Source organism: Gracilinanus agilis, chromosome 3 (genome assembly GCF_016433145.1).
Source record: "Gracilinanus agilis isolate LMUSP501 chromosome 3, AgileGrace, whole genome shotgun sequence".
NCBI lineage: Eukaryota > Metazoa > Chordata > Mammalia > Didelphimorphia > Didelphidae > Gracilinanus > Gracilinanus agilis.
In genome coordinates this window covers 555,730,215-555,756,462 of record NC_058132.1, presented here as the reverse complement: position 1 = coordinate 555,756,462, position 26,248 = coordinate 555,730,215, and the positions used below count along the sequence as shown (strand labels likewise).

The window sequence follows — 26,248 nt, the reverse complement described above, 5'->3', positions numbered from 1 at the left end:
AAAAAAAAAAAACAACGCCTCCCATACCACGAGCTTTGGAAATGCAGGTGGTGCAGATATTATGCTTGATTTGCCTAGGGAAAAACTGAGAGCATAGACTTAACCTGTTAAGTCTAGTAGTGAGTCAACAGAACTGACACAATACTCTATGGATTCAGACCTCAAATCCAATTCTCCACATATGTAAAAATGTTCATATTTTAGACTAGACAATTAAACATTTTAATTTACATTTCTCAGAGTTAGGAAGGAGGACACTTACAGTTACACAATTTAAAGATGAAAACTATATATATATATATATATATAAATAATATAGAGGTAAAGACCAAAAATTATGGAAAGCATTGCAGCATTTAATGGTTTAATGAGTCCCTCCCCCACCACCACAGCCTCTGCCTTCATGTTGAATTGAATTTCTTCAGAAAGCTTAAAATGTTTTGATGTTTGTTATTAGTCAGAGGCAAGTTTCTTTCAAACTTTTCTGTCATATCATTTCTAAGGCAGAAGAGTGGTAAGGGCAATGCAATTGGAGTTAAGTAATTTGCCCAGGATCACACAGCTAGAAGTGTCTGAGGTCAGATTTATAACCCTGGCTCTCTATCCACTGAGGTACCTACTTGTCCCTATAAGCAAGTTTTTTTATTTTATTATTTTATTTTTATTTTGAATATTTTCCCATAGTTACACGTTTCATGTTCTTTCCCTCTCCCCCGAAATCCCCTACCCCCTGTAGCCAATGCACAATTCCACTGCATTATTACAAGTATTATTGATTAAGACCTAATTCCATATTACTGATAGTTGGACTAGAGTTATCATTTAGCGTCTATCTACATCCCCAATAATATCCCCATCAGCCCATGTGTTCAAGCACTTGTTTTTCTTCTATGTTTCTCCTCCCTCAGTTCTTCCTCTGAATGTGGCTAGTTTTCTTTCTCATAAGTCCCTTAGCCTTGCTCTGGATCCTTGCATTGCTGCTAGTAGAGAAGTCCTTTATGTTTGATTGTACCACAATGTATCAGTCTCTGTGTACAATGTTCTCCTAGTTCTGCTCCTTTCACTCTGCATCAATTCCTGGAGGTCTTTCCAGTTCACATGGAATTCCTCCAGTTCATTATTCCTTTGAGCACTACTACCCAAATTAATTTACTTATTTAGTGCTACACTTATCAAACTACCAAAAAACATTTTTACTGAATTAGAAAAAACTATAACAGAGTTCATTTGGAAGAACAAAAGACCAAGAATATCAAGGGAAATAATGAAAAAAAAATGAAGGAAGGTGGCCAGCAGTACCAGATCTTAACGTGTACTATAAAGCAGTAGTCATCAAAACAATATGGTAGGGGGCAGCTGGGTAGCTCAGTGGATTGGACTCAGGCCTAGAGACAGGAGTTCCTAGGTTCAAATCCAGCCTCAGATACTTCCCAGCTGTATGACCCTGGGCAAGTCACTTGACCTCTATTGCCCACCCTTACCACTCTCCCACCTAGGAGCTAATACACAGAAGTTAAGGATTAACAAAACAAAACAAAACAGTATGGAACTGGCAAAGAGACAGAAGGGAGGATCAGTGGAGTAGACTTGGGGTAAGTGACATCATCAAGACAGTATATGATAAACCCAAAGAGCCCAGCTTTTGGGACAAAAATCCACTATTTAACAAAAACTGCTGGGAAAATTGGAAAACAATATGGGAAAGATTGGGTCTAGATCAACATTTTACACCCTATACCAAGATAAATTCAGAATGGGTGAATGACTTGAATGTAAAGAGGGAAACTATAAGTAAATTAGGTGAGCACAGAATAGTATGCTTGTCAGATCTCTGGGAGAGGAAAGATTTTAAAATCAAGCAAGAGTTAGAGAAAATTACAAAATGTAAATTAAATGGTTTTGATTATATTAAGCTAAAAAGCTTTTGTACAAACAAAAACAATGTAGTCAAAATCAGAAGGGAAACAACAAATTGGGAAAAAATCTTTATAACAAAAAACTCTGACAGGGGTCTAATTACTCACATATACAAGGAGTTAAATCAGTTGTATAAAAAATCAAGCCATTCCTCAAATGATAAATGGGCAAGGGACATGAATAGGCAATTTTCAGTTAAAGAAATCAAAACTATCAACAAACACATATAAAAGTGTTCTAAATCTCTTATAATTAGAGAAATGCAAATCAAAACAAGTCTAAGGTACCACCTCACACCTAGCAGATTGGCTAACATTACAGCAAAGGAAAATGGTGATGTTGGAGGGGATGTGGCTAAATTGGTACACTACTGCATTGCTGGTGGAGTTGTGAATTGATCCAAACATTCTGGATGGCAATTAGGAACTATGCCCAAAGGGCTTTAAAAGACTATCTGCCTTTTGATCTAGCCATAGCACTGCTTGGTTTATGCCCCAAAGAGATAATAAGGAAAAAGACTTGTAAAAAAATATTTATAGACGCGCTCTTTGTGGTGGCAAAAAAATTGGAAAATGAGGGAATGTCCTTCGATTCGGGAATGACTGAATAAATTGTGGTATCTGTTGGTGATGGAATGCTATCGTGTCTATAGGCAAGTTTTAATGACAGTCAGTCTGAATTGTTAGTGCTGGGAGAACTGAATTAAGGGGTGTAATATGACAAAGTCTTGAGAACTGGGGGAACCTGAGTTCTAAATGTGGCTCACTTGAGAAGTGCGTGAGAGAGAAGCACAAGCTCAGTTTAATTTGAAAGGTCTGAAGGGGGAAAAGGTCACTATCTGTTATAGGAGGCGGTATGGTAAATGGAAGGAACATGTGATTTGGAATAAAAGAATAAAGATTAAATCTTGGCTCAGCCATTTATTTGTGGAATTTTGAACAAATCACTTAGCCTTTGTAGTAGAAAACAAGAGTAACAGACTTGCAGTGACATTGTTCAATTTAGTATATTGCTGTATCAGATAGCAGGCAGCAAACATTTATTAAATGATTATTATTTTCCAGACAGTGTACTAAGTGATGGGGTTAAAAAGAGGCAAAAATATGGCCCTGAGCCTCAAGGAATTCACATTCTAATAGAGGAGATAACATGTAAATAGCTATGTACATATAAGTTATATACAATGGAAATGGAAGATTATCTGAGAGAGGGCTCTACTTGTGTGTAATGTCGGGGTTAGGGGATATGGCAGGAAAGCTCTCCTGCAGAAGGTTCTCCTGATTCTTGAAGCTAAGAGACTCAGAGAGGTAGGGAAGAGCCTTCCAGGAATGGGGATTAATGGCCAGTGCAGAGGCAGGAAGTCAGATGGAAAATCACCAACAGGTTTTTCTATGTGGTACTGCAGTTTGAATGGGCAGATAGGTACTTTAGGAAAATGACTTTGGTAGCTAAGTGAAGGATAGATTGAAGTGGGGAGAACTTGAGGCAGGGAGACTTAAGCAGAAAGAAAGCCTTAAAATTGTTGAGGTTGGAGCTGATGAGGACTTGTCTTATGGTGTGACAGCTGGGTGAGTGGAGAGAAGGGACTTAGAGAAGAGATGGAGGAAATGGAGACATGATAAGATTTGAGAGCACACTGGCAGTGAGGTGAATGGTGAGTGAGGAGTCAAGGATAACACTGAGGTGTTGGGAGTCTGGATGATTGGGATGATGTTGGTAACCTCTAGAGCAGGGGTTGGCAACCTTTTTGGCCGTGAGAGCCATAAACGCCACATTTTTTAAAATAATTATTTCGTGAGAGCCATGCAGTGCTCACAGTGTGTGCTCCTGTAACAGTGTCTGAAAAAAAATTGACTTCATGGCTCCTGCAGAAAGAACCATATCTGGCCCTCAAAAGAGCCAGATATGGCTCGAGAGCCATATGTTGCCGACCTCTGCTCTAGAGTAATAGGAAAGTTGGGAAGAGAGGAGGGCCATGGGGGAAAAGGAAATGAGTTCTCTTTTGGATATAATAAATTCTGGATTCCTATGCAACATTCAAGATTCCAAAAAGGAAGTTGGTGATGGCAGATTAGAGCTCATCAGAGAGATTAGGGCTGGATGGTCTGATCACATTTGGGAAATTTCCATCAGAAATATGACTAAGCCACATGACTGTGTTTTTCAGCTGGCATTTTGTCTTCAGTTATTTTTGAGAGCAGATTTGCTGGAAATCTACAAAATATAAGTCATTATGTAACCTTAAAATAAGCTATTGGAAGGAAATCTAATATTGTCTCTTCAAGTATTTGAGAATCTTAAGATTTAAGAAATGAATAGCTGTGTTTCCTCTTTAAAAAGTGAAGAATGGGCAAAAACTAGACAGCCAAGAAGCTAGTCTAGTCTGCTGCCACTTATAATGAATCTTCTGACACCTTTTGGTAGGGAAATGAAGTCAGGCACAGTTAGAAAACCATAGTAGAATCTGGCTAGGTCAAGCTGTGTATGCTCCTAGAGAAACACATTCCCTCCAAGTTCAGCTCTTGATCTCCTGGCAGTCTCACAAAATGACCTTGTACCAAAATGTGGATTCTGTTAAGGAAATTACAGTATTCTAGTGCAGTAACTTCTTTTTCTGTCCTTTGACTAGAATTTTGTAGGTATGGTCAAGGTCAATTATTATACCTAACTTTGTCTTCTGTAGGTCTATTCTAGCAGAGCTCTCTTTAGGGAAGCTTGATAACCAGCAGATTAGCTCTAGTGCATGTACATGAATCCACTCTTTATATTCTTTCAGTGGCTCGATTGTGTTTGTCAGATTGCTGAGACAATGACTTTTAGAAGACATTCTCTTTCATTGGCATATTTATCTTTCGCTTAGCTGTGCAAACATCTTTAATATGGGTCCCATCTGTCTTGTTTTAGTCCCATTTGGGGTCCACAATTCATTTTGTTGCTTAATGAATAAGCATACTTGATAGATTTCCCACCATAAAATACTTAATAGTTAAAGCAGTTTTAATTTTGAGGACATTAGTGGTTAAGTGATTTAGAGTTGGACCTGGCTCAAAGATCATTCTGAAAATGAATAACATTGCACATTGCATGGAAGACAAGTCAACAGACATTTAATGAGCTTCTACTTTGTTCCATTCAGGTATTGTGCTGAATATTGGGAATATTGAATACTGATTTTGTGCTGAATACTAGGGATATTGAACACATTTTTATTCCTTGAATACTGGGTTAACTAGAAAGGCAAAAAACCCAGTCTTTACTCTCAAGGAGCTCACAGTCTAATGAAGGAGACAACATATAAACAGCTACCTACAAGATATCTCTATATGTGTGTGTGTGTGTGTGTGTGTGTGTGTGTGTGTGTTTTACACACACACATATGCTTATACCTACAAACACAAAACACACACACACAGGATAAATTTGGGATCATCTCAGAGGAAAGGTATACATTAAGATGAATTGAGAAAGGCTTCTTACAGAAGATAAGACTCAAGGATGACTTAAAGGAAGCCAAGAGAAAGAGGGAGAGAGAGTGTACATATATATTCTATCTAGAGAAAAATATAAAGTGTACATTTGCTTTTTAAAACCTTAAAGAATATCTAGCACATTAAATCCAGGATGTGCCTGAACACTTAATTAATACAATTTATCTCACATTTTCTTATCTGTAACTAGAAGTCTATTTTGGGAATGAGTGAATGAAATAATGAATGAATGAATAAAAAATATTAAGTACTTTTATGGTGCTGAGTAATACTTGGGGATACTTGGGAAGCTTGAATTTAGATAGAAGGCAACTCCTAGAATAGATGAGATATTTGGGATGAGAAGTCACAGGAATAGTGAGTAGAATATGTACTTTCCTGGAATGATAGTATTGATGCAGAAAAACCTAGGATAGGGATAAGGGGCAGAGAATTAGTGACGAGGCAGGAAGGTCATTAGAATGAATTGTGGTTGAATGGGAGTCACAGGGGGCTGGATATGATGGACTCATATCAATTTATAAACACAGGGACCCCAGGATGGGAGCTAGAGCACCTCATTAGAGGTAGAGAAGCAACATGGTAGGTAGATAAAGTGAGTGTGTTGGGGTAGGTGTGGGAACACTTGGAAATTATGAACTTGCACCAATCTAGTGCTCAGGACTCCCAAGATAAGGAGGTGGTTCAAGACTGATGGTGAAGCAGCAGCTGCCTGGCAGGAAGACCTCAGGATGCTAGCTTCCTTAAAAGTTGATACTAGGCATTAATAGAGAGGAATCTCAACTTGGTAATGCTTCTTATTTAGGTCTAGTTAGAGGCAAGCTGTCGATCATATTTTTACAATTGTATAGGACTTTAACTTTACATCTATCATCTTATTTGAACCTATCATAAGTTGTAAGAGTAAAATAAATCCCCATTTGACAGATGATAAAACTGAGACCTAGAAAAGGCAAATGACTTTGACAAGGATTTACTACTAATTTGTGGTAAATCTAGGTTTGTAGGAGAAATGCATTGAGTCCTTTTACAAGGGTGTCTTTTCACCTCATTTTTCACTCAGGTTATTATTTAATCAAGCTGCAGATATATGGAAATACCACTGATTTTTCCTCTATTGGGAAATCCTGATGAAGTAATTAGTTTTGTTAATCATTAAGTCATTTGATAATTTTGAATCTTTCCTGAAAGCCCTAAAATGCATTACTAAAGATACTGGGATGATTCTATACTTCAGAAAGTAGCACTAGTTTGATTTCAAGTGAATTAAAAATTAATGAAGGCTTGGGTGTAGAAGATGCAATGCTGATGATCTTTTAGGATTAAAAGCAAAAAGTGCCGATTCTTATATAACTAACCATGTGCCACTTTTTCTTTTGTTTTCCAGTTTTCTTCAGCCTCCAAAGCCTCTGTCTTCACTTAGCACTCTGAGAGATGGAAATTGGAGAGATGGCTGCTATTGATGTGGCGTTTTGTACTCAAGAAGAATGGGAAAGAAGTGGAAAATGAGGGTTGTGTTGCCCAGCTGGCTGGGTGACAATACTATGGGCAGTTAGTGTCTACTTTCCCTCCTTACATAATCCCTTACATGGATTCACCATGCTGTTGTTTTTCAATGGACCTATTATCAGAGACTAAATTTTGCACTTAAATATTTGCCTGGGATACTGCAATGTTCTCGAACCCACAGTTGCAGTATTGTGACATTTAGAACTAGATCTTTTTTTTTTTTTTTATAGAACTGCTATGTACCTGAACTACTTTTTGAGAGAATTAAGATGTATCAATATTAAATACTGCTTTGCCATATCTGTTTTTTTAAGGTAACTTGTTCAATGTTCTTACACATTCTAAACACCTTTGTCCATTCCATGTTCTGTATTTTAATACATTGCCTTTGACTGGGTCTTATAACATACACCTTGAACTTTAATTTTTATAGTTTACAGGAATCCTATTTTTTTGCACTTGTTTCTTTTTACACCTATTTGGACCACTAGGGAACAGTTTAAATTTTTGTGCCATAAAAAGTATTTTTGTGGTAAGGTACTATTTTTTTAGCTCTAGGGAGAGATCAGCAGAAACACACTGTACAGTTTGGAAGGTCTATAAACTTGTTTTTGTTGTAGAATGAGCACAAAATAATCAAAGGGTTCAGGGGAGATGGCCAAGACAGCAAGGGAGTCCAGTGGTTTTTGCCTTGTTATTGTTTCCTTAAATGTTAATTTATTATCACATCCCATTTGGTAATTGTGGATCGCATCACAGAATCTCAGAGGCGGAAATGTGCATTGCATTTACAACATGCAATGGTCTCTACACTAACTGTGGGATTTCAATACTTTGTTACAAAGGATGAAATTGTAATGTTTTACTAACATTTGCTTCTGGAAAAATGAATGCATTTTAATGCAAATAAATCTTTTTGATAGACCTTTTACAGAATCAAATTGCACTAATGAATGCTTTCTTATGGCATATGACCTAATATTTGTTACTGTGTATACTGCTGTTTTGGAATGTTTCAGAAATAAAGAATCTATTTCAGCAATATCAAGTCACACATGACTATGCAACATAATATGAACAGATATGTTTTCCTTTAGCTGATCTTTATTACAATTTTGAAGACAATTGGCTTGTTGCTTTTTCTTACACGAGGATTTCCATTGTATGAACATCTTCATATTAACTGTAGAGAGGCTTGGAGGAACTAAAATGTTTGTTCGTTTGAGACATGAAAAAAATTGGCTTCAAAACATTTCCAACAAGGAGTTACACTTAATTTTCACTGTAAATTGTGGACTTCAACCAAGTATTTATCCCAAAGGAGACTTGTGAATTTTGAGTAGTAATGGGTGAGCTTGATTCTTTGAAACATATTTAGATCATCAACAGATCATTAAAAATGTCAGCACATTTTGCAAATGGTATTCAGTTAATTTCTGAGACATCAAGAGAATATAAAAGTAATTTATTCTCTTCCCCATTTCAGAGCCGATAATGTTTCAAAATGTTTTTTCAGGATGGAATATGGTTGAATGATTTAGGATGACATTTGGATTTGAGTTGTTGGACTTAAATATTTGGCCAAAGTTGTGAAAATCCCATGTTTTTAAAAGTATCTGTGTATTTTTACTTAGGAATAGGGTGCTGACTTTATATTATATTTAAGCCTTTAGAGCTGTAGCAGAAAATTAAACACATACAAACAGGTGAGTAGTTCACTATCAAAGACTATGCTAAGAGCTTTACGAATATCTCATTTGATCCTTATAATAAACCCATAAGAAAGGTGCTGTTATCCTCATTTGACAGTTGAGGAAGTTGAGATAAATTGAAGTTAAGTGACTTGGCCTCTAGGGTCCCAGCCAGTAAGTGTCTATAGTCAGATTTGAACTCAAACCTGATTCCAAGCCCAATGCTCTCTCCATTGTTTATACATACTCAATATTGAATCAGTAGCTAGAATATGACTTGGAAATCATTTTATTTCAAACTTAAAAAAATGTCAACAAAGATTTATTGAGCACCTACTATGTGCCAAGTATTGTATTAAGATCTGTCTTTCATCATGGATCTCTCTATTAATGGTTGTTTTTTAAACATTTAATAGTCACATGAAGTATATATTAAGCCAATAATACAAACTAATATTCATGAAATAGAGTAGATATATTTAGCTATTGTGTGTTCCTCTTAAAAACTCTGGGCCAAATATTTGGGTTTGTCTTTTGTCAGTTGATGAGCATCTATTAAGTTTTTACTACGTGCTGGACACAGGGCTAACCCTGGGAATATAGAGAAAAGCACAAATATAATAACCTATATTCTTAAGGATCTTTTAATCTCAGAAAGGAAAGCACTTGTGGGGTAGGAGAAGGAGTTGGGAAAGACCTCTGGCAAAAAGGTGACATTTGTGCAGAATTCAAGGAAGGGAAGGAAGCTAAGAGCTAGAGGCAAGAAGAGGGAGAACATTCTAGGCAGTTAGGAGTGTACAAGAATAGAAAATAGTTCAGCATGGCTAGGTTAACTAAATCACAGAATTTGTAGCTAGAAGTGTAGTGTAAAAAGACTATAAAGGGAGGAAGGGGCCAGGTTATGTAAATGTCAGAGGACTTATTTGATCCTAAAGAAGATATAGCACTGAAGCTGGTGTGGCGAGGGATAAAAGTTAAAAAAAAAAATGAATCATTTCTAAAAGAAAAAAAAAACTCCTAAAGATTAATTAGAATTTTTCAATATAGGGTGAAGCCTGAAGTATAGCAAGGGTTATCCATGTGAAAGAGGTCTGTACCCTGCAGATAGCAGAGGGATTTCTGTGTGTGGCACTAAGGGAAGCAGAATAGACATCCCTAGCCTTCTCCCCCACCTCACCCCTCCCCACCACTTCTCCAAAGGAGACTAATTCTTGCCAGGAGTGGAAGGAGGAAAGGACCAGTTTGCCTTGCTCTTCCCAGAGGGAAAGGATACTAGATTAGAATTAGATCTGCTCTTTTAAATATTGTTAATCTAGATCAGTGATGGTGAACCTTTTAGAGACCAAGTGCCTAAACTACAACCCTCATGCTGTATGTGAGCCTGCCGCCTTACCTCAGATAGGGGAGGGAAGAAGTGCTCCCATTGTGCTGCTGGGCAGAAGGGCAGGAGATGACAAAATGTCCTCAGGTACATGTGGAGAGGAGGAAGGGAGCAGCCCCCTCTGGCATGTGTGTCATAGGTTCACCAACATGGGTCTAGATAATGTGATTAGGATAAATATAACTTCTGATTTTATTGTTTTGGGGAAGGAAGACTCCAGGCTTTATATCCAAGGCTTGGTTCCTTTCCTACCAAATCCTAGTTCCACAATGAACATGTAGAGAATAACAATAACAACAAAAACTATCCAGATTGTAGCAAAACAAATCATAGAAGGTATACATAGGAGAATACACACTAGGCAAGTCCAGTGAAGGAGTTGTGTCAATGAGAGTGAGATACTGGCTTAACCAAGAGGTAGTACTATATCATGCTTGGAGAAGTTTCTGAAGTTTCTAAGGTAGCAAGCAGGGGATAAAGAAATGATGGAAAACACCAAATCCTTTCATGTCTCTGGAAAGAGCATTCCTTCAGCAACCTGAAGTGGAGTTGACCTCTTTCATTGTCTCCCTTGAAGATGAGAAGCAAGAAATGCTCAAAACAACTCAAAGCTTGAAGAAAATTAAAAAATGACTCAAAAAAGATAAAATATCTGTCTTCTCTTTCACTTTTTCCAATTCTGCCTCACCTTCAAGCAGGCAGGATACTCATCTCTACCAATGAGAAGAGATCCATGCCAATGGGGTTTGGGACTGGAGTTACAGTGGTTTTGATTAGAAATATACACTGGATATTAATACATTGAACTTTGGGGTTTATAGAGATGAATGATAGGTATAATTAAAATTTTTCTTTAGAACTTATATTTCTGGGTTTACTTTGACACCTTATTACTCTCCTCCTGCTTCCCATATATCTATTTTGAATTACTTGCCTTTTGCTACAATCCTTTTATATCTTGAACAACTAGATCTTAACATTTGACATTTTAAATGGACTTTTACCACTTACTATATAAACAATCCTCAACATTCAGCACCATAGAATAGAAGAAAAGCATAATTAAGGGTTTTTTTTTGATGGATCTTATTGCTGGAAACCCACAATGTCACAGAGGGGAAAATAACTTTAAAAAGAATATATTTGGACTTTGGACTTGTTTGTCCTGCTTGGTGAATTCCCTTTGGCTCTACCACAATCCAGTACAGTTGTCAAATAAACATGAAAATCTTTTAGAAAAATTAAGGTTCTGCTTTAAGTGGAGAACATGATTTTGAAAGAAAATATCTCCTCAAAACCATGCATATAGCATAATTTATTATGTCTATATTTAATCAGAGTCTTCATTTAAAAATATATTTACATATAAATTTCTAGGTTTCTTTTACCTTTAAGTGAGAAAATTACAGTTGAAGTGCATGAGTTTTTCATAGGAGTGATGTTTTCCAGAGATTGTTTCTCATGTTTTTAATTCAGTTGTTTCAGTGGACTCTTTGTGACTCCATTTGGGGTTTTCTTGGCAAAGATTCTGAAGTACTTTGCTATTTCCTTCTTCAGCTCATTTGACAGATGAGAAAACTGAGGCAAACAGGGTTAAGTGAGTGACTTGTCCAGGGCCACAGGGCTAATGAGTGTCTGAGGTTGGATTTGAACTTAGGTTTTCCTGAGTTCAGGTCCAGAGCTCTATCTACTGTACCACCAAGTTGTCTGTTTATCACGTGACATTGTATATCATATTAAGTTAAACTCATCCTAAGAAGGAATATAACAATACTAGCTAAGTACTAATTTCTGTTCTCATTGACAGTTATTCTGCCAGAGAGTTTTCTAAAAGCTGGCAATAATTAAGGGTCATAAACATGTAATTTGAGACCACAAAATGTATAAGCCCAACCCATACTTAAAGAAATGAACATGTACAATGTCCACATCAAGCAATCATTTAATCTGCATGGAAGTAGTTATGATGGAGAAAGACCTCACATCAAATCCTCTTTCAGAAACTAGTTGTGGGAATTCTAGGCATGTCATTTAAACTCTGGCTCAGTTTCATCACCTGTAGAATGCAGATAATAACATCTCCCCTGGTTGTGGTGAGGATAAAATAGTATTTGTAAAAATTCTGCAAACCTTAAAGTTCTTTATAAATACCTCTACTACCACTACTACTATTATTACTAACCTACTTACTACTACTACTACTACTACTACTACTACTACTACTACTACTACTACTACTACTACTACTACTACTACTACTACCACTACTATCACTACTTCTACTATATCCCTTTCCTTAAGGTTTTACTTCTTCAAAAATATGGAGTAATGAGCCAAAACTGTTTTATTTGAGTTTGTCAAATTATTGTTTAAAGTGTTCTAAAATGACATTTTTAGAAGCACCTTTCTTTTTTTCTTTCTTTGCATTGAGCACAATATGAAGTAAAAGAATCTTAAATACTCAGAAAACAAGGAAGAATTTCAATAATGGTAGAAATTTGTGTTTTGTTTCTGTGGCCCATCTATTCTGGATTATCCAAAGCAAATTTAACCAGAGGCTGGCTTCTTTTTAATCACCAGAACATTTCTGAGCTGCATACTATTATCCAATTACATCTCACCAGCTGACCTACTAGATCAGAATTAAATTTGCTTCACTTCCAATTCCTGGCTTCCCTGGTTTTCTTTAAGAAATTCTTTAAGAATTACTTCCAACTACACCTTTCTCTGTCATCCCCTCCTATCCTCCTGCAGTACCTTTCCTCTGAGAAGGTAATCTTCCATTTCCATTGTATTGAATATATATATATATATATACACACACACACACATATTCATTCAGTTATTTATTCATTCGCTCATTTATTTTTGTTTGTTTATTTGTTTATTTGTTGTTATTTGCACGTTGTCAACTCCATAAGAATGTGAACTCCTTGAGACCAGGATCTATAGATTTGCCTTTCTTTATATTCCCAGGGTTGAAGGATAATTCCTGGCAAGATAATAAATATTTAATAAATGCTTGTTAATTGATTGAGGTTATAAATATTTTCTTTTGTCACTGATATCATTATTCTGGAGTATATAAGCACCTTGCTGTAGAAACTCTGATACTTATGAAATATTAAAAGAATCTCCTGGGATGAGAGGGCAAGGAAGAGCTGCCATCTGTATGGGTGGCATGTACCAATACACATGGCCATCATAGATCCATTGAAGTACTTACAATAAATTCTTTTCTAGAACTCTAGCTTTATAAAAGAATTGTACTGTAGTATTTTTCAAAAGCCAAACCAAGAAGAAACCCAAATGTGTTTGATTTGTTTTGCCTCTTCTCTATTATCACGGATAGGTCAGAGTGTTTATTAAAAAAAAAAAAGCTTTTCTTTGACCAGATATAGCCACCAGGTTGTTTCATGCTGTTTCATGCCGAATATAATGTAGGACTCAGGACTGTTTATTTTATAATGATTCTGTAAAACCACCACCAGAAAGTGGCTTATACCTCAGGCATGCTTGTAGCATGTGTAAAATCCATCTCGTCCCAAGATTATAAACTTCACTCTTTGTTTGGATGGCATGTTGCCTTGGTGATGCAGGACACTGTTGTACCCGCCTTTTTGACAAATGTGCAGAGATCATCATTGTTTGCCTCCAATGACTGAGAAACACAATATAGTCAGAGAACTCTGCCTTGATGCTTCCAGGCTTCTCAAATTATTTCTTCATCAGCTTCTGTGAAAGATCTGCACTATCTTTCTAAGAGCACAAACATAATTTTACTGAGAAACACAATGTTTTATATAAGAAAATAGATTTTATTTGTGAAAGTGTCTATATTTTTATTCTGCTTCATTGAAGCTTTAGTTGTAGGAATTTAAAACATGTATCAATTTATATCTGAAGCCCAGGAGGGATGGTTTATCCAGAAAATTAGAATCTGAGTTAAAAAAGACTCTTGGCAAGTTTCTAACCTCTCTTTAAAATGTTGGCATGAAAAGGACTTATGATGAAATGCCAGTATGTCTCTACAAATCAATTTTAGAGACTTTTAAATAATAGCAAAATAAAATAATAAATAAATAATAATAGTATTTTAAAATTTACTTAAGGAGTTAAGAAGTACTTAACTTACATTAACTCTGTGAGGTAAGTAGTGTAAATATTTTCATAAAACTTTAAATAATATAAAAAGAAACAATTCAAAAGAGGGCAGAAATATCTTGTTACTAACTTGCTAAATCTGATATACATTTATAAATGCTTAGCATATCTCCTTTTACATTCTGTTTATTCCTGATTGTTTACTTTGATGATTGTTAATAAATAATATTTTTTAAAATATCGAAGTAATGAAAAGCAGTGGCCACAAAAAGGAGGCCAAAAGATCCTACAAGTTAGTAGCCAGCAAATATTTGTTCTCTTTTCTTGTCAGGGAATATGGTAAACAAGGTCAAGCCAAACATTCAAGTGTACCTTTGACCTCATCCATTTGAATATTCTCTCCAGTGATGGAATGTCCATACCTACCAGTCTCCTAAGTGATTTTTCCCCTGTTTTCCTATGCTTGCTGTAAACATTCTACTTGAATTTTCTCATTTTCTTCTAATATCATGAGTTTTAATAAACTGAAATAGTTTTTTGTGACTAACTTAGCCGCAACACAAAACCAGAAGGATGTTGGGATAAAAAAGGGGATGGTTATCTTTATTTTTAGAGAAAGCTTTAAGTCATTCAAAGAAATTTGCCATTTTTCCTCCTTTTAAATCAGTCGTTCCCAAACTTTTTTGGCCTTCTGCCCCCTTTCCAGAAAAAAATATTACTTAGCGCCCCCTGGAAATAAATTTTTTTAAATATTTTAATAGCAATTAATAGGAAAGATATATGTATTAATGTTTCTACCTTTTTTGTAAAATATAGTAAAGAAAGGTATAAATTAGAAACATTGAACTTTGAAATTATGAAGCTATTTGTTGAACTCAGAATAGAATATAATACAAAAAAAGTTAAAACATTCGAAATCCTAAAGCACCTGGGGCCATCACCGCTCCCCTGGATCGCTGCAGCACCCACCAGGGGGCGGTGGCGCCCACTTTGGGAATCACTGTTTTAAATTATGTGTTCAATTAAATCTCCATTTGCAATTTCTGTTATTCCTACATACACAGTACAATTTATATAATAACCTGGACAATAGACATTCTTCATCCACTTGGTTTTTCCTGTGTGAATATGCAAACTTTTTAAAGTAATTATGAAGCTTACTTAGGAGATTCTACAATATTTTGTGCTCAATGTAATCAGTACAATACAATTTGTAAACAAAACTTGGGGAATTATCTTTTTATGTGAAAATCCTTGCTGGATCCCTGTCATAACAGTGGCAATCATATTTGGCAAGCTTATGTGTTTCTGTTTTATGTCTAGGTTGATATTAATGATCAGAAATTTGTTGAATAAATTTATCTTTGTTGTTGAATCTTTCAAGGAATTTTGTATAATTTTGACAGCTAATAGGAGATAGCTTGTTGGAAAAGAGCCTTTAATATAGTGTCATGTTCTCCTGCAGTGGTATCAAACTGAAAAAGAAATGAGAGGCACTGATCCATATATAAGGATCCTTCCAGGCCACATATTGACTAAGTTTTAAACAGTAATATTATCTATATTTAATTATATTTTTATTTATTTTGTTAACTATTTCTCAATGATATTTTAATCTCATTCAGGCTGCACTCAGGAAACCTATAGGCCACGTGCTTGACACCGACATCTTGGAACTACTGGATCAAATACTATTTTGTACCCAACAAGCAATTTTTAAAAAGTGAGATCTTACAATCTTTATAACTTTCAGATAATTGTGGAGTACTGCATATGAAAGCCAATTTGTTCCATTCTAATAACCTCTTAAAAGATGTCTTCAATACATGTGAAAAATCCTCATTAAAAAAAAAAAAAAAAGGAAAGTATATGTGTGAATAGTCATTGATGTTCTCTGGGGTAGCTTTTTTTTGTTGTTGTTGTTGTTAATAAAAAGGTGTTAGATTCCACTCCCCTCCCTCTCTTCTACTCCTCTTGTATTCTTCCATTGTTTCAAATAGTTTACGAATTGATCTTTCATTACCTCCAAATTGATTCACCTCCAGCATGAATGATCAAATTCTATGTACATTTGATTTAATATAGATTCCTTTCCTCTCCCATTATTATTTTCTTCAGTGTTTTTACACTTCTGCTGCAAGTATATCCAGATGAAAATAATTGCGGCTTATCTACCTAGCTTTTTCAGGGAATAAAGATAGAAAAATTATTCAAAGAATTCAATAATACCTTTCAAATTAAATAAGTCTTTGAACAGGCTATTCTTCATACCTAGAACCTTCTTCTTTATCATCTCTGTTTGTTGGAATCCCAAACTTACCTCAGGATTCAGATCAAATGTTCTATCCTACATGGGGTCTTTTTTCACCTGGAAATTACTTTATATTTACTTTAAACATATTTTATATTTACTACTTTGTATATACATGATTTCTCCTTAATAAACCCATTGGGGGGGGCCACCATTTTGTTTTTCTATTCTCAGCACTTAGTACAGTGCCTGTCACACAACAGGTACTTAGTAAATTCTTGTTGGGTTGAATTGTATTGAATTAATCTGGTAGCAGTGTAGAGGGTCAAGGGAGGAATGCTACAGTCAAGGAGGCCAGTTAGAAAACTTTTACAATAGACTAGAAAAGAGGAAATGAAGACCTGAACCATAATAGAGGCAGCAGAACTAGAGAGGAGAGAATAAATATCAGATGTCTTTTGGAAGAAGAATATGGAGGACAGAATTCAGGATGGAGAATAAAGAGTAGCCACAGATTCTTTAATGGTTTTGAGTGTCAGTGGGTAGAAGGCCCTGCCGTTAATAGAGATCAGTAAGTCAGGAGGAAAAAGTAACCTTGGAGGAGAAAGATGGAGAATTTAGTGTCAAAATTACTGATTTTGCAGTGCTTGCAGAGTACTGATCTTTTTTCAAGTGTACCTCATGAAATGAAACTCCTTTTTTCAAGGCTATAAAATATGCAAATTCATTTTTATGATTTCACAGAAAAAAAAAGGAATCAATTTCCTAAACACTATAGAATTTATTATCAAAGTGTTTCTTGTAATTTTCCCATGTTATTTTCTTATTTTTTCTAGTTCATATTAATGCAAATAAATGTCTAAAGTAATAACCTGAATTACATCTTACTTTTTTCCTTTAGAAAATAAGTGTGTAGGATTAATTAATGATTCAAATAATCAAATTGCCTTGTAGTTTTCAGAGGCTTATTTATAGTCTACTTGGCATGGAGCAATACTCCTCTGGTACTCAGGAGGGCAGCATCTGCTCTCAATATACTTGGTGTTTAACCAAAAAAATGTTATCAGCTTTCCAGTGGCAGGGTTTTTTTTTTTTTTTTTTTTTTTTTTTTTTTTCCTATAAGCAAGCTTTTGATTGCTATTTATAGCACTTCCTAGGACCAAAATATGACCGATGGTTAATAATTAAATAATAGTCCTGTCAAAATTCAAACTTTTAAGAGTATTTTTCTTGGTCAATTAGTGTGTGCATTTTCCTTCTTTCCTTCACTTTTCTCCTTCCTTTCTCTAGACTTCCTTCCCTCCCTTTGCCTTTTTGTAGTCTTTTGGTTCTTCTTTTGGCTGCCCCAAGTGGAGGTTAGGCATTATGAGGGAAAACCTCAGTGATTATTGTGCTGGTTGTGAGTAATTTCCACTATATTGTTCCCTTGACAGTTGTGAACTGTCTAGAACTAGAAAAGAAGAGCAATTTATTGCTGCCTCAGATTCATGGAACATGCCTTTGATTTGGGCCATAGCTTGGACTTCACCTCTGCCATGCACTCTGCAAAACAGGCTGCTGCCATGGGAGCTCTGGGACAACTCTTTATGGAGCTTATATTAAAATTGTGCTCAGTATAGAAAGGCTTGCACTGGACATAACACACTCATTTTATCTTCAAACTTGCAGTTAGATATAAAGTGAAGAAAGCTCCCTAAACTTCATTGATTGACTGATTGAATTTATTTTTATTTTTTCAATTACATTTAGAAATAATTTTCTTTCTTTTTAAAAGATATTTATTTGTTTCTTTAATTTATAATATTTTCCCTTGGTTACATGACTCGTGTTCTTTCCCTCCTCTCATCCCTCTCAAAGCCAACAAGCAATTCCACTGGGTTTTACATGTCTCATTGTTCAAAACCTATTTCCGTATTATTAATATTTGCAATAGAGTGATCATTCAAAGTCAACATCCCCAATCATATCCCCATCAAACCATGTGATCAATCATATGTTTTTCTTCTGCGAGAAACAATTTTTAAGCCCTTATTTTCCATTTTAGAATCAATACTATGTATTGGTTTATAAGGTAGAAGAGTGGTAAGGGGGAGGCAATGGGGATGAAGTGACTTGCCCAAGGTCTTAGAGCTAGGAAGTGCTGGAGATCTGATTTGAATCCAATACCTCCCATCTCTGGGCCTGGCTCTCAATCCATTGAGCTACCTATCTGCCCCTTGAAACAATTTTTGACAATTGTTTTCTGCCTTTGGACCATTCAGATTCTCTCCTTCCCTACTCCCCACTTTGGCAAATAGTCTGATATAGGTTATACTAGTGCAGTTGATTGACTTAATAAACATCAATTAAATATCTTACTTTTTTCCTTTAGAAAATAAGTGTGTAGCATTAACTAATGATTCAACTGATCAAATTTTCTAGAAGTATTAGACTTGCTTATGATATTAAGACACTGGGTTCGGCACAAGGTAGCTTTCCCTTTAGAGCTTGCATATTATATGTATGTGTAAGGGGGGAGGAACTATAATTTAATTAGTATAGGATAGGGAACTCCCAAGAGAGGAAAATTCCTTTGCCAGTATAAGTTGGCATTGTCTCTGCAAGATATAGTCTTAGAGATTTCCTTAAAGCACTGAATTTAAATGACTTCCACTGGCTCACACACTTGGTGTATATTAGAGGCATTGGAAATTCAACCCAATTCTCTTTGGCTTCAAGACCAGCTCTCTACTGATAATAAAAAGCAGAATGTAAAAATTCAAAAGAGAGGTCTAAACTTGAGAAGAGAGAGATTACTGTCAGCTGGGGACTTTAGTGTTGTCTTCATGGGGAAAATGTCACCCAGTAGGGTTTTAAAGGAAGGAAAGAATTTCAACAGGCAGAAATAGAAGTGAGAGTGATACAGAAACAAAAAAGATAGACAAGGACAATTAGGGGTCATTTAGTTTTGAAGAAGAAACATATTTAAGGGAAATAGCAGGAGATAATGCCAGAAAGATAAGGTTGAACCAGTTTGTGGAGAGCCTTGAATATAATGCAGAATGACCAGCAGAGATGGCAAAAAACTAATGGAGTGGCATGATATATGAGAGTTAATGGTGGAAGCTAGAGTGGCTAAGGAGAAAGGAAGAGGTAAAGAGTTGAGGGAAGTTAGATTTCTACTAACCATTCCCACATAAGAGGGCAGTTTTTAGAATTTGTTTTTAGAAGGAACCTACTGATTACAGATCAGAGGCATCTGAAAAATCAGAAATTCCTGTTCAAGAAGTTGGGAGGCCTCACTCACAAAAGGGGACATCAATTATAGGTGAACCCCAGGTTATCTTCATGAAATTTTTATTCACTGAGCCTGAACTTCTAATTCATTAGGATATTAGATACTTTGTTTTTGGCTGCCACTAGTCCCTGCATAGCTTTTGGTTACCATTAACTTCCCCTTTCTGTTCTTGACTTCCTCTAGACTTCCAAACAATGCCCTACTTCTGGTTGATGGAGAACATTCTTTTTTTTCCACTTTAGCCCAGCTACCTTCCCCATATTCACAATGGACTATCCATCCACAAGGTCCTCCTCCTCCTTTTTTTTTTTTAATGGTGAATCCTTCCCAAGGCCTCTATTTTATGAATGAGGCTGAGGCTGATTTGCTGTCATTGTCTTCCCAGTTCAGTTCTTGACTTCTTCTGAAGCATATCTGGAACAGGTAATTTCATTTGCCCATTCCTTCTGTTCATCTCAATTTTACATCTTTTGACTTTCCCCTTTACCCTTTATATAATTGGCTTGAAGGCAAGGGCTGCTTCTTTCTGCCACAACACACAGTGCTTGGCACATAAAGAAGAACACTTTCTTTATATTTTCTCTCTTTTTTCTCCTTCTGTTTCCTCTCTCCCTTCTGAGGAACATGCAGAAGATGCATGAACCTTCTTCATATGTGTTGTGAAATGTAGTTCTGAGCAAGAAGAAGTCTCAAACAATTAAATGAGCAGTGAAGCAAATAAAGCATATCAACATGCCATTCCATGGAAAAGAACTGAAGTCATAAGTCAGCAAATAATAATAATTAGCTAATATGGACTATATCTTTGGTGGTTCATCCCCTGGAATAAAGCGATCCTTTTATCACACTGTAAAGGCTCCAAATAGCTCATAAAACATTATTGTAACAATTGACATTGCCTGCCTTCTTTGAAACCCTGGTGCTCTTTTAACCTTATAAGGTTATTATTGCCTTTTGGCTCCAGTGGCTTATCCTAAACAGCTGTTCAGGAGCAGAGTTCCTAGGACCAACTTAACTCAGCTATAGCTGTGTTAATCTATACCTCTTCTTTTCTAATTATGGAGAAATGTCAATTTATAATTCAGTGAAGTTGCTGGTCTCTTTCACATGAGACTCAGTACAGACGTTTTATAAGGTCAAAGAATCTAAGGGCAGTTAGATGATGTAGTGGATGGTTCATTGAATCAGGAAGACTTCAGTTTAAGTTTGCCCTCAGATACTATGTGACCCTGGGCAAATCATTTAACTTCTGTCTGCCTTGGTTTCCTCATCTGAAAATGGGGAAAATAATAGCACCTCCCTCCTAGTTTATTGTGAGGATGAAATGAGATATTTATAAAAAAGATTTGCAAAGCTTAAAGTGTTATATAAATGCTAACTATTGATTTGGAAGAAACCATAGAAAGTAGTCCAGTTGTCTCATTTTACAGATGAGGACACTCAAATTCAAGAGATTTAATTAAGTGATTTGCCTAGGATCCTAAAGACAGTAAGTGTCTGGATTTAAATCAGGATTTGAATCCAGACCTTTCTCCATAGCTTATGCTCTTGCCATTACATTTTATAAGAATACTTGTAGTTTTCCATTAAGCTGGAAATTCCTTCCACTCTTTGCATAATTACAAAATGGTAGTACAGAGAGCGGTTTCCAAGGGACTAAATATTTATAAAGCAATTGTTGCAACGAACCATTTGAACATTCCACTTAACCGCAGATATTAATAGAGTTAAAAGTTTGGGACATTAAAAAAAAATACCAACAGTCCTGAAATTTGCCAGGTACTCTCCATCTTCCTTCTTAGTATCTGTTGCAGATGTCAAGATAATGAGTTTTCTTGGCACATGACTCTTCCACCTCTATTGCACTCAGCTCCCTTTTCTCAGCCTCATATGGAACAGACTAGGTGATTCAGAAGTGAAAGAAATGACCTCTGGGCTCAGAACTTCTGTTGTATCAGTCTGGAAGAAAAGGGTGCGGGAGCTGAAGCCAACATCTCTAGGGAGGAGATAACTGCAGTACTCTCATCACAGCTCAGAGCATTCTCAACCAGAGAATGCAAAAAAGCAAGATACAGGCTCCCATATACTCTCTCTGCCTTTTAAGCAAAGAAATTGGGCCGAAATGAAAATTCATGGGAACTTCTTCCTCAGTCCATCTGTTTTTTCCCTCCATTCAATCTGGGTACCTTGTTTTCCAAGGCAGGTTTTAATAAAACCAAAGTGTGGGATATAACAAAAATTGTAAGAAAACTGTAACATATTTTTACAGCATTTTAAAAAATCCTTACCTTCTGTCTTAGAATAGATACTAAGAATTGGTTCCAGGGTTGAGGAACCAGTAAAGTCTAGGCAATTGGGATTAAATGACTTGCCCAGGGTCACATAGTTAGGAAATATCTAAGATCACTGTTGGATCCAAGATCTCCCATCTCCAGCCCTGTTCCATAGCATTTTAAAGTGCTTTCCTAACAACAGTTCCACAAGGTAGGAAGTATAAGTATTAATACCACATTTTCAGATAAGGAAACTGGGTAGCTGAGAGGTTAAATAACCACCTCGCAGGCACTCGGGTAGAAAATGTCTAAAGTTGCATACAGTTCCACGTTCCATGTCTCCTCCCTTTAATTTAATTTCCATATTCTCTCCACCAGATCCCTCAGAAGAAGAATGAAAGTGAAAGTGATACAGCTAAACACAAGGAAGTCCTTCTCAGATCTACATCCATGGCTTTAAAATCTTTGTTTTTATCAAAAGAAATATGAAAAAAAACTTTCACAGTAAATACTTTTAATATGACAATTTTGTGCAATGATTTTTTTTTTTAGTTTGGGTCTTATTGCTTGTTGATTAGGAAAAATCATTTGATTTGATAGGGAAGAAAATGCTACCTTATAAACCATTTTACAAAAAAGGTGTCTTGTCTTTCACGCATACATAAAAATAATTCAAAATTCCTTGAAAGACATAACAACAGAAAGAGACTTATTCAATAATCCTCTGATAATCAACACTAGATATGGCATAAAATGGGGAGCTATCTAACCAAAGTTGTTTACCAATGACTTAAAACGAGTTTGCCTTGTCCATTCACACTGTAAAGACCAAATGAAAGAAAAATAGTTATCACCCCAAATTCTTTTTTTCATTTATTTGTTATCATGCAAAACACACTTCCAGATTGGTTATTGTAAAAGCAAACCCACACATAACCAAAGGCCCCAAATAAAACCATAAAGCCACTGATAGGAAAGATGTTTCCAACAGTTCTTTCTCTGGAGGTGGATAGCATTCCCCATCATAAGTCTTTCAGGATTGTCCCAGATTAGTGCATTGCTGAGAGTAACCAAGTTTTCAGATAATCGTTGTCCAATATTGCTGTGATTGTATCACCCCAATTTCAACATGCATTTGGATGAATACTCAATACAGCTTGCTCACAAATACTGGTATCTATGATAGGGAGTACACATGTTGGATAAGGGGTTAAACAGAAAAGGATATCAGGCCAGATCATGGGATATAAATTGTACAATGTAGAAAGGCATAGATGAGCTGATATCAATACTCTTGGGAGAAGCTTCTGAATTTATGTGATCAGATCAGATCTATTTAATTACTTTAGTATTGAGTATATTTTATTCTCTTTTTCAAAGAATAACTGGAATGTCCTATATTTAAATTTTGGGAGGAGAAATCTTGATTGGGAATAAATGGATTTGGAATGTAAAGGACTTGGAAGAATATAGTTACTGAACTTCTTACTCTTAGCAATATGTAAATGATGTAATCATCTGGTAATCTAATCATATGCTCAGAATGTCTAAGGAAAGTCTTTCTCTTTTATCAGAGATCTAACTAGCTGTTTCTCACAGTTTAAACAGATTCAGCCTAGAAAATGGATTATGTATAAGGGATTGAGAAATTTGTAGATAACAAGAGAAACTATACAGAATAAGAGTCCTAAGAGATGTTGGTCTAGGTCCTGGTGCTTATAGTAGTTGTACTGCAATGAGAGATGTACTACCATCTGGCTGATCTTTAGTTTCATTACATGACTAATATACCACCTACTTCATATGGTTGTAGGGAGGAAGATGAAATTTTATTATTGTATAGAATTTGGTCGAGACCCTTGCTATATGTTACTTGAGTGACTTCGGACAAGTCACTTCTTTAGCTCTCAATCTCTCTCTCTTTTTAAAACCCCTTATCTTCCATCTTAGAATCTATACTTTTATTAGTTCCAAGGCAGAAGAGCAGTAAGGGCTAGGCAATGGGAGTTAAGTGACTTGCCCAGGGCCTTACAGCTAGGAAGTGTCTGAGGCCTGATTTGAACCTAGGATCTTCAGTGTCCTGGCCTGTTTTTATCTGCTCTTTATCTGCTGAGCCTCTTAGGTGCAGCATATGTCTTTTAAAATTCCAGGGCAACAATTTCTATTCAGAAGAGCTGAGAAGAGGAAGCTCCTAGGTTCACATATAGTTCTCAGGTGTCCTTTAGTATCTGTCCATAAGCCATTATTTGGTGACTTATGGGCAAAACAGAGTTCTATATGCATGAAAAATAACATTTGATCAGAATATTTCAGAGAAACATCTTTTAAAGTAGAAGTGATTTTTTTTTCTCTTTAATTCTTTGGATGTGCCTTCAGACATTCCATGGGATCATAGGATCATAGATTTAGAACTAATAGGATTTGGGGCTTCATTTAATCCCATTGATGCTCAGAACTCTATAGCCTGAGCCATACTTCAGCCACTGGCAATAGTGGGGGTTATAGGCATGTGCCATCCTGCCTTGAACAGAACTTCTACTTTAACCAGGCAGGATATGATTCCATTGTATTTGTCCAATGAGTAAGGACCCATGGTAATAGAAAGAGCACTTGCTTTGGAAATAGAAGACCTAAATTTAAGTATTAGTTCTATTACTGACTACCCATGAGACTCTATGTAAGTAACTTCATCTCTCTGAACTTTGGTTTCCTCATTTGTAAAATGAGAATACACTTGCACTATCTGCTTTCCAGAGCTGTTGTCAGGATCAAATGAAGTAATGGATGTAAAGCAATCAAGTAAACCTTAAGGTGCTAGATGAATTTGAGTTATTTTTAAGACCTCTCACAATATATAGTTATTGATCATCCATGATGAAATCTTTTCTCTAGAGCAGGGATCACTCATCTGGGGTATGTTATCCCTCCTGGGAGAGGAGAAACTTGTCAAAGGAGGATGATAAATAGCTGTCAAATAACTATATTATTTTGTTTTATGTGCATATATGCATGATAAACTCTAAAATTTACTTCTTTTCATATTGAATTGAATATTTACTTATAGCTGATGGGGTATGGGAACCCAAATCATGGCATATACTGCTATAAAGGATGTCAGAGATATTAAAGATGAGAGTTTATGAGCACAGACAAATAGGAATCTCAGAAGCACATGTGAGCCGGAGAAGAAATGCCTCCTCTCTGTTCTCCTTCAAACAGAAAACATTTTGAGGTTCTGGCCCAGTCAAAATCAACGAATAAAAACTTCTCATGAAATCTGGTAAAGAACTACATTGTCATTCACTGCCAAGTGTAAGCTTGAGTAATCATCAGGTCTCTGTAAGTCATGAGAGAAATATCAATGCCGTGTTATCACAAGAATGGAAGGCAGGGTGGTAGCAGGATGTATTTCATTTGCCATATACTGAAGGAAAAACTATTATCACTAGTCAGCCTTCCCTTTTGGGCAAGGCCTCTGTAAAGGCAAGGCCCCGTAGGGTTTTTAATGAATTCACTGAACATTTAGCAATCATTTGTTACTTACTGAACACACTGTTATCAAATTCTGGAGACAGATAGATTTTCTTGAGTTTGAGTCTTGGTCTGGACAAGAAATTGCCCGCAAAGGTGGAGGAAGCAGAGTCAGATTTTGCAAAGTCCAAGCCAGGATTTTCTTGCCAGGAATGCTATCCGGAGTCAGGAAAGAGATGTCTAGGTGTAGTGAGTTGGATGAAATAATTTATACACCAATTTGCTAAATTAGTGGAACCAACTGGAAATAGAATTGAGAAATGTTTAGCAAAATGAATGAAAATACAATACAACAGATAATGTTAATTTATGGCTTTCTAAGTCAACGTGTGGCTTGCAGGGATCCATTTCTATTTGAGTTTGACTCCATTGGTATAAAGGACCTTCAGGAAAATAACAGTGAGAGAGGCCTCTACATTCTTGCTGCCAAGGATTTCTGGGAGTACTCTGATTTTTAAGGCTATTTAACCCATACATGACTAATGGGCTTCAGTCAAACATAACATCATGCTGGTGTTATGGAGATGTTGGTGTTTAGTTTCAGTCATGTCCAACTCTTTATGACCTCATTTCATATTTTCTTAGCAAAGGAACTGGAGCAGTTTTACATTTTCTTCTCTAGCTCAATAGACAGGTGAAGAAACAGAGGCAAACCAGGGTTAAATGACTTATCTAAGGTCCTAAAGTTAGTAAGTGTCTGAGGCCACATTTGGACTCAAGTGTTCCTGACTACAGACATACGACTTTATCCACTGGGCCACCTTGCTGCCTGTTATGGGGATACAAGAAGAATTAAGGATATCCACTTATGGGAAACTCCCTACTT

The 26,248-nt window shown here is 36.1% G+C and overlaps 1 protein-coding gene across 1 annotated transcript in view; it reads left to right on the top strand.

Moving 5' to 3' along the window:
• Nucleotides 1–7,080, top strand: part of SLAIN1 (SLAIN motif family member 1) — a 77,905-nt gene extending 70,825 nt beyond the window's left edge. The window contains exon 5 of the mRNA XM_044669361.1: nucleotides 6,793–7,080. Coding sequence (XP_044525296.1) covers nucleotides 6,793–6,868 — 76 coding nt within the window. The 3' untranslated portion in view covers nucleotides 6,869–7,080. The remainder of the gene's footprint in view (nucleotides 1–6,792) is intronic.
• Nucleotides 7,081–26,248: the final 19,168 nt, after the last annotated feature.